Genomic DNA, 9,408 nt, shown 5'->3' on the forward strand with positions numbered 1-9,408 from the left:
GGGCCCAGCAAAACCACAGTCGACTACATAGGAGTCCAGCGACATAGCCATTACGCTAACTGCTGGTCCCTCTGGTCAAATTTTTTTCAAAAATCGTAAAGTAAAATAATTCTTTAAAAATTAAAAAGAAAATACACAATCTAGAATAGATTATCTCACCTTGCATGATGCTGACATCTGGGACTAGGTCCTATCTTGCAGTTGTCCTGTGTGTCCTAAGGTCTTGAGCAGCATCCCTGGCCTCTACTCATTTGAGTCAGCAGCATCCTCTCCATTGTAGCAACAAAATAAGTCTCTAGGGATCAGCAGATGGCATAATGGTTGCGTGCTGAACTCTCACATAATTAACCACAGTTCGAGTCCTGGACCTAGTGGCTTAAACTCAAGCCTGGTGCATGTGTGTGCATGCCCAAAATCCCGAGAAGAAAATGGAGGAGATGGGATTGCAGCATGGCCATCCCCCCTGGGGGTGTATTCTTTCTGTCGCTTTCTCTGGCAAGCACATGTGCCCTATAACAAAAGTCTCTCAAAAAAAAAAGTCTCTAGACATTGTCTGATGTCCTCTGGAGGGCAGAACCCCCCAAGATCAAAAACCACTGATCTACAAGTCCCCATTGAGTATTTCCTGTTAGAAATAAAGATTTTCTTTTTGAAGCAGAATAATACTCTCAGACAAGAATAATTCTCTAGAATAATTCTTTCAGGAGGTTCAGCTTTATGGAGTCTGCCTTCAGCAGGCTATGTACAGGTGTGGCCCAGTAAAGAATTACACACATCTCTGGTTTTGTTCCTTAACTGGAAAGGTGATGGAGTACTGGGGAATTGATTGCCATGTTCCTCTCCCCCCAAAAAAAATGGGTGGAGGCCTGAAGATGGAGGGAAGGGAAGGAGGAAATGGCCAAGAGGACATTCATAAAGAGGCACACACATTCCCATAATGCTCTTGTCGGAGCCATCAGTGCCGCTTTCAGAGCTATGCTGTTCCAGCTTCACACAGCCACGGGAGGGGACAGCGTCCTGCCTCTTAGAAATGAGTCTGGTAGCTTGTATCATAGGCACCTCGGGCTGGTGCAACAAATAGTGTAATTGGGTGGCTTTCACGCCAAAATTCTCCATGGTTCTGGAGGCTGGGAAGTCCAAGATCACAGTGTTGGCAGATTCGTCATCAGATGAGGTCCTGCTCTTGGTTCATACACAGCCGTCCTTTTGCTGTGTCCCCACGAGGCAGAAAGGGCAAGAGCACTCCCTGGGGTCCCTTTTATATGAGCACTAATCCTGTTAGTAAGGGCTCCACCCTCATAACCTTATCATCTCCCACAGGCCCCACTTCCTAATACCATCATACTGGGGATTAGGGCTTCCATAGCAATTTGGAGGTGACACAGACGTTCAGTCCAGAGTGGCTTGTTACACAGATGACTGAGGAGGTACTTCACTGTCTCACCTGAAGTTGTCTAATCACCAGAGAACTCCAGGTGGTTGCTGCCCATTCCTGTGAACCTTGGAACCACACAGTCTCAGGCAGGCTTGCTAACAGGGAGCCTCTCAAAGCCAGAGCACTTCCAGTGTCGCGCTCCTGAGACTACGCAGCAACTGGTCTAAGGGATGTGTGTGCAGTGACTTTGGAAATCATCTGATGTTTGGGATGGGAGGGCAAGGTGGCCAAGGGACTGAGACTTGGGAGATTGGATTACTCCAATAATTAGGGCTTTTCAAGGCGAGGTGGTAAAGGAAGTTGTGTTTCTAGGGACCTGGCCCTACCCTACCAGCCTGGCTTTCCTTAACTTAATACTCATAACACAGAGATTTGACAGCTGAAGAAACTGATTGACTTTGAGACATTCACTAACTTACAGATATATAGATAGGTATATTTATATTTATTGGATATATGTATAGATATATCTCTATAGATATAGTTCACATGTACACATAAACTTCATAAATTGCTATATATGACCAGATACAGGCTTATAAAAAGAGTTTATTTTCTGGCCCAGCAGGTGGCATGGTGGTTAAGGAGCTGAACTCCCATATGGCTGATCACAGTTCGAGTTCTAGACCTGGAGGCTTGCTTTCTCATCTCTGTCTCTTTCTCTCAAATGCCCTGCAGCAAATTAAAACATAATAATAGTGATAAATAAAAATAAAATGATTCTTAAACTGAGCCCAATAAAACCCCAAACTTTTAAAAAACGTAATTTCTTTTTTCTGGTTGGCTTATTCCTTCTCCATTCTGGGGTAGCCGTAGATAATTATTTCCTGGTAGCATTAGATAGAATATTATACTAATAGATTATGGGTGTTTACTTATTTATTTTGAGAAGTTTTTGCTATATGGCGCATGTGCTCACCAGAAAGACATAGAGATGGAAAGCGAGAAATCACCCCCAGGGGGGATGGCCATGCTGCAATCCTTTCTCCATTCTCCTCTCTGGATCTTGGGCATGCATGCACATGCACCCGGCGTGAGTTTAAGCCACCAGGTCCGGGACTCGAACGCAGTCAGCTACATGGGAGTTCAGCGACATAGCCAATATGCTAACTATTGGTCCCTAGATTGTAGGTATTTAAATGACAAGTCCTGTCCTGTTTCTTTCTCTCTCTCTCTTTTTTAAGAATTATTTTATTTAACTTTCTTTATCCATTTCTTTATTTATTTTAATTTGGCCAGAGAGGGATAGAGTGAGAGAAAGTTAGAATGCAGGCTGCCAGGTCTGGGATTCGAACCATGGTTGGCCATGTGGGAGTTCAGAACCTTAACCACCCCACCACCTGCCAGCCCCTCTTTCTCTTTATTGATTGGAATTTTGGCCCAGTTGATAAAGAGCTGTATGGTTATGCTGGATGCTGGGGCCACTACTGCCAGTTCTTTGGTATTCCTGCTTTGCTGTTTCCAGGGTTGGCTGACAGTTGACTTCTTTTTTCTCCAGGTAAACAGATTCAGGTGTTATCGGGCCACCTGCAGTGGGTTTACTGCTGCTCCATCTCCCCGGACTGTAGCATGCTGTGCTCTGCAGCTGGAGAGAAGTCGGTGAGTCTCCAAAGCCAAGCGTCATCTCCTTTCTAGCTTTATAGTGCAGTGACACTTGGAGGTCTGAAGCATCAGCCTTGTATGTTTGAGGGTAAATAAACCTGTGTCCTCAAAGCCCATCTGCAGATTGGCTCCAACAGAAGGCACACCGTGGGCTGTGGCTACTCCTGCAGGGCTCCCTTTTGATTTGCTCTTGGACAAGGACCAGGAGGTAGTATTTGGAAGTGGATCTCTCATGACTAGAGGGCTGGTTTTTTTTTGCAAAATGGGAAAGGCACTGCTTTTTTTTTTTTAAAGAATTACTTTTACTATTTTCATTATTTTTTAATAATGATTTGTTACAGGGCATATGCGAGAGAGAGAGATAAGAGGGGAAGTGGAAAAACAAGCCTCCAGGTCCAGGACTAGAACTCCTGTCAGCCATGTGGGAGTCTCGCGCCCTAACCATCACACCACCTGCTAGTCCCAAGGCACTGCTTTTTAAATTTCTTCTCCCCTGGAGTCTTAAGTTTCAACTCACATGCGGATCCAAATTTCAGCTATCCTTCTGATTAGGATTTCTAATTCAAATCACGAAGTCAGATACTTGTTGAATTTTGTCCTGAAATTCTGCATTTTTTTAAAAGAAGAGTTGGGGAAAAAAAAGAAAAAAAGGGCGGCAGGGATCAACAGTTAGCATAATGGCTATGTTGCTGGACTCCCATGTAGTTGACTGCAGTTCAAGTCCCAGACCTGGTGGCTTAAACTCACGCCGGGCCTGTGTGTGTGCATGCCCAAGATCCCAAGAGGAGAATGGAGGAGAAGGGATTGTGATGTGGCCATCCCCCTTGGGGGCTGGGTTTTCACTTTCTCTCTCTGTCTCTCTGGCAAGCGCACATGCCCTATAGCAAAAACCTTTCCAAAAAAAAAAAAAAAGAGTTGGCCTCATAGCCCGATGGTGGAGGAGGGAGTCAATCTGACACGGCTGACCACTGTCCAATTGCCAGCTCTAGTGGCTTGAAAAACACTGGGTGCATGTGTGTGCATGCCCCAGATCACACTGAGGTAGAGAAAGGGAAAAGGGATTGTCTGGTGAAGATGCTTTCTCTTTCTCTCTCTAGCAAGTGCATGTGCCTTGTTACAATTTGAAGGAAAAAAAAAAAAAGTATTAGAAACCCAGGATATTTGGGAACAGTTTGTTTGAATTTCATGCTTGCATTGAGCCATCTGCAATGACTGACAGGAAAGTTATGAGTTCACTGCTGGGTACAACCTAAGTGGTTAATCATTCTTTTGAGGTTTGGAACTATGTGAAAGCAACAATTTTCTTAAAGGAAAGAAAATAAAAGCCAGTCTTTAATGATTGTCAGAAAAGTTTTAAAGTGATAAATTAGGTCAGAGGTAGTCTTGGGACAGATTTCCATGGTTCCATGAGCTCATGTGTGTGTGTGTGCACGAGAGAGAGAGAGAGAGAGGTGGGGATATTGTAAAACGGCTTGGCAGGTTGCCGCTGCTTTGCAGATGGCCCTGGAATTTACTTTTCACCCCTGCTTTTTGCTTTGTTTTCTTTGTTTTTTGTTTGTTTGTTTGTGTTGTTTATTATAGAAGACCACTCTCCATGGAGCCTAGTGAGGCTGCTGCAGCCCCGGTCTTCCAATCCTCCAGCTTCCCAGGGTCCTGGGCATGCATGTGCGTGCCTGGTAGATTTCAGGCCAGCCAGGCTGGGGACTTGAACCATTCAGTGTTGTGACTTCCAGCTCCCCAGTCCAGTATGCTACCAACTGTGACATGCAGTTTGGACTCTATTTTTGATTTTAAGTGGAATAAGATAGCACTTGGCTTAAGTCTGTCTCCATCAGCATGTACTACCTTGTTAGAAAACAGGGTTTTGGAAGCAGAACTCAGAACTTCTTTGGGTCTCTTTCAGCCAGCAGTCTTCCTAGGGATCATCTGGTTTATGTTCTATCAAAGTGAGTCCCTGGAGCAGGTCCCTTGGTTAAATGTCTCAAGAATTCAGTTATGGGGATCAGCAGGTGACGTGGTTGAGGCACTGGACACTCCCACCTGACCAACCACAGTTCAAGTCCTGGACCTATTGGCTTGCTGTCTCACTTTCCCTCACTCTCTCTCTCTCTCTGGCCAAATTAAAAATAAATGAATGAATAAATAAAATAATTTTTAAAAACGAATTTAGTTCCTAGGCAGCAGGTGGTATAGTGGTTAAGATGCTGGTTCTCCCATGGCCAACTCTGGTTCAAGTCTGGGACCCAGCGACTTGAAACTAGGAGCATGTGCATGCATACCCAAAATCCAAAGGAGAGTGGAGGAAAGGAATTATGGCATGGCCATCCCCCTCTGGGGGATGATTTCTCACTTTTCTCTCTGTTTCCAGCAATTGCATCTGTTCTATGGCAAATACGTAATAATAATAATAATAATAATCAGCTCTACTTAATTTAAACCTGTGGTAAGTTCTGGAAGAGCTATAGAAAAGGGGAGTGGAGAATTCAGCTTTCCCTGGCTGCTAGGCCCGAGGAGGGGATGCTGTACTTGCCACTGGCTCTGGAATCCTGAACACTTTCTGTCCTAACCAGACCCTGTTACTTTCCATAGGTCTTTCTGTGGAGCATGCGGTCCTACACATTAATCCGGAAGTTAGAGGGCCACCAAAGCAGTGTTGTATCTTGTGACTTCTCTCCTGACTCTGCCTTGCTCGTCACGGCGTCTTATGATACCAACGTGATTATGTGGGACCCCTACACTGGCGAAAGGCTGAGGTCACTGCAGTAAGGACTGAATCCCCCCTATTACTTTCTAGCGGGTGACTAATGGGAAACCAGCTGGGATTCAATGTGTCCCTCTTCCAGTCTGGGATACGCGAATGGACAACCTGGATAAATAGTATAGTCAGGGCTTCTCTGAGGCGCTGGAGTGCATGCAAGAGTTTTTGCTGTCAAGCCTCCAAACCTAGGAGGCTGTGTGTACAATTTGGATTTGGCATTATGAAACCTCAAAGTGACTCTTTATTTCCACTTACTAATAACTGTAGTAACAAGTTCAGAACCATCCTCTTTTTGAAACTGTCATTTCTAAAGTGAATTTTCATGTTCTCACAAACTGGGTCTACTTTTTTCCTTTGTCACTGTCGTTTTTTGAAGCAAATAATAGGCAGTCCTATAATTATCATATATCTTAGTCGAAAAAAGAATTCGAGTTTGCACTGTGGCATTAAAGCAAACGCTGACCTACTTTACATAAGGAAATTAGCACAAGGAAGTGTTAGTAACCCTTCAACCCCTTCTCAGACTTTTCTAGTCTGAGAATCGCAGGGTTTTCCATAAGGGGCACAAGATAGCTCTTGAGCCTTCTCATACCCCGGGGTGGGGGGAGATGGAGCAGAGTGGCCAGGCCTACCATCCTGTTTCTTTCCTTCCCAGCCACACCCAGCTCGACCCCCCCATGGATGACAGTGATGTCCACATTAGCTCCTTGCGGTCTGTGTGCTTCTCTCCAGAAGGCTTGTTCCTTGCCACAGTGGCAGATGACAGGTAATAGCAATCTCTGTGTGGCCTCCGAGCAAATGCTTGCAAGTAATTACAGCATTACCCTCGTTATCTGGCCCAGGGTCCTGGGGGTCAGCTAATGTACCACTTCACCCACCACCACCCTCCCGCTCACTTTCTCTCTTGCAGACTCCTCAGGATCTGGGCCCTGGAACTGAAAACTCCGATTGCATTTGCTCCTATGACCAATGGCCTCTGCTGCACATTTTTTCCACATGGTGGAGTTATTGCCACAGGGTATGTATCTATTAGCTGAACAGATGGGCAGCTGTTTCTGCTGAGTAGACCACGTAGCTCTGTAAAGAAAGAAGGCATCTAGAATTTTCTTGCCTGTGAGGAACACTTAAAGGAAATCCAAGATTATGTAAACTTCAGATATTCTGTTCTGTCATTACGGCATATCATTTTCCTTTTTTGTTTTTACTAGAAGGTGTGTTTGTGTTCACTAAAGAGAGAAAACAGTCCCCATGGGCAATGGCCATGGGCAATGGCCACACCATAATCCCTTTCCTATTCTCCTCCTGGGATTTTGGGCACGTACAATTGTGTGGTGGTTTCTAGCTGCTGGGTCCAGGACTCGAACTGCACAGTCAGCCATTTGAGATCCAACCACCTTAACCACCACACTATCAACTGGCCCTGTCATTTGCTCTTAATACTTAACCTAAATGTCATTGTAGATCTACAGCTCCTGCCACTTAATGGTCCAAGTCCATTAGGAAGCATAAATGAAGGTGCAGAGCAGATATGGGAACCCATGTACTGTACAGGTGACAGCTGTGGTTCTGTAGGTGGCATTCTTCCCTCTTAAATTTGCAGAGTCCGATTTAGAAAGCGCTATGCTGAGAGCACTTTGGCATCAGAAGCATTTTAAGTTCTTAGAATCTCTTCAGCAGCCTTAATTATTCAGCACCACAGCTTTTACATCCATTTCCATCCAGTTTCAGGGCTGCATTTCACACTCTGTATTCTCCCGTTTCAAGTGAAAGTAAAAATGTTACTGTCCTAGCAAAAGCACAGTACGTAACGGTCATGAAAAACTTCGCAGATTTTTTTTTTTGAATTGTTTGAATTTCATAATTCTTTGGCATCCAAAGTCATACTTTAATTTCATTTTCCCATGACCTTTTTGAAGTCCTCTTACATACTTCCAGAGTCTTCATGCAGCCCTGGCTTCTGTTTCATTTCAGGACAAGAGATGGCCACGTCCAGTTCTGGACAGCTCCTAGGGTCCTATCTTCACTGAAGCACTTATGCCGGAAAGCCCTGCGAAGTTTCCTGACGACCTACCAAGTCCTAGCACTGCCAATCCCCAAGAAAATGAAAGAATTTCTCACATACAGGACTTTTTAAACACTGCATACCTTGTTTTCTTTGTAGTGATAAAACTTCCTGGCAAAGGAGTAGCTGGAATAATGGGCCAAACATCTGGTCCTGGATTGAAATCGAATTTCTTTGGGATTGTGAATAGAATGTAGCATAACAGACCCCAGTGGACTAGCCATGGATTTTTTTTCTCCCATGGCATGTGAAAGTCAGTCTTAGATTCCACTCCATGGTGACAGAGCCTTACCTGAAACCTTCAATCCAGTCATGAACGGCATATGTTGAAGTCTCTAGTTGTTTTGATTCCAAGTGCAGTTATCCATGTTGTTGGAAGCAAAAGTAAACAGGCCTCCTGAGCCTCTCCTTAGTGGCAGAGAAGTGTATCTTCCCTAACCGGGGAAGTTGGACTTCCGCCTAGTCCCTCTCTCTTGTGTTGGGATACAGTGGTAGCAGTGTTGAGAGTTCTCTCCTGCCAGGGTCCCAGGGGCTTGAAGTTGGCTGTCCCTGCTCAGGTTCACCTCGGACTGGTGGGACAGTTTTCATGGAGCTGTTTGCTGTAGGTATTCATTTAGCTTAACTAAATGGCAAGTGAATCAAGGGTCGTGCTCCTGATAGAGACACTATTACTGGCTTTCTGTTGTTTGTGTAAGCCGTGGTGTGCATGTGCAGGAAATGACAAATTTGTGTGTCGGACTATACGAGGATGTTAACTCCTAAACTGCATGACTGATGGCTACTGAGTTGTCAGTTGCCATGTATTAGCATCATATTTATTTGTTATTTTCTCAACAGATGTTAAGGTACAACTGTTTTTCTCGATGGTTATCTAAAGACCATAGTGCTTACATTGAACAGTTGTGAAGATGTGTCTTAATTGTGTGAAGAATTGGTGTGGTCATGTCATCTTTCGGCTGATTCTCGTATGTATTAATACAAGATCTATCTGTGCTGCTTAACCTCATTGGATTAATCAGCCAGTTTCAACTCTCCCCATAAACAAAAATAGCTCCTTAAAAGTACTGTTTTCCTTCAGTGGCATGTAGTTATCTAATCCAGACACCTCATTCTAACAAAATCTGCCTTAGGAAAATTTAATATATTTTAAATTATTTAAAGGAAATGTCAACATCTTATTCTTTTAGCTTTCTTAATTGGTGCTTTATGGAGGCCAGTGTAACATTGTACAACTTCCTAAGAGAGTAGAGGAGTCCCCTCTACCAAACCTTTGTTGTGTGAAGAAAAAGTTTGTTTCCAAAGTGAGAGGCTTTCATTGAAGGAAAAAAAAAAAAAAAAAACAAAAAACAAAAAAAAGAGTTAAAAGCTTATGGCTCTTTTGTTTCATTTTTCCCATTAAAAAAAAAATAAATTACCTCTTAAAACAAGTAATAGGAGGGGAGCTGGAGTTTTTAATTTTATGGTTATTTTGAAATACTAAATACAGGGGCCAGCAAGTGGCATGGTGGTTAAGGTGCTGGACTCCCATGTGGCTGACCACGGTTCGAGTCT

At 44.0% G+C, this 9,408-nt stretch overlaps 1 protein-coding gene across 4 annotated transcripts in view; it reads left to right on the forward strand.

Annotated features, from left to right (window-relative positions):
- WSB2 (WD repeat and SOCS box containing 2) overlaps window positions 1-9,195 on the forward strand; it is a 52,318-nt gene extending 43,123 nt beyond the window's left edge. For all 4 annotated transcript variants that reach the window (XM_006151564.3, XM_006151566.3, XM_006151563.3 and 1 more), the window contains 5 exons: window positions 2,934-3,034; window positions 5,627-5,799; window positions 6,451-6,561; window positions 6,706-6,813; window positions 7,767-9,195. In XM_006151564.3, the coding sequence (XP_006151626.1) occupies window positions 2,934-3,034; window positions 5,627-5,799; window positions 6,451-6,561; window positions 6,706-6,813; window positions 7,767-7,929 (656 nt within the window). In that variant the 3' untranslated portion in view covers window positions 7,930-9,195. The remainder of the gene's footprint in view (window positions 1-2,933; window positions 3,035-5,626; window positions 5,800-6,450; window positions 6,562-6,705; window positions 6,814-7,766) is intronic.
- Window positions 9,196-9,408: the final 213 nt, after the last annotated feature.

Source organism: Tupaia chinensis, unplaced genomic scaffold (assembly GCF_000334495.1).
Source record: "Tupaia chinensis unplaced genomic scaffold, TupChi_1.0 Scaffold000320_1, whole genome shotgun sequence".
NCBI classification, from domain to species: domain Eukaryota; kingdom Metazoa; phylum Chordata; class Mammalia; order Scandentia; family Tupaiidae; genus Tupaia; species Tupaia belangeri.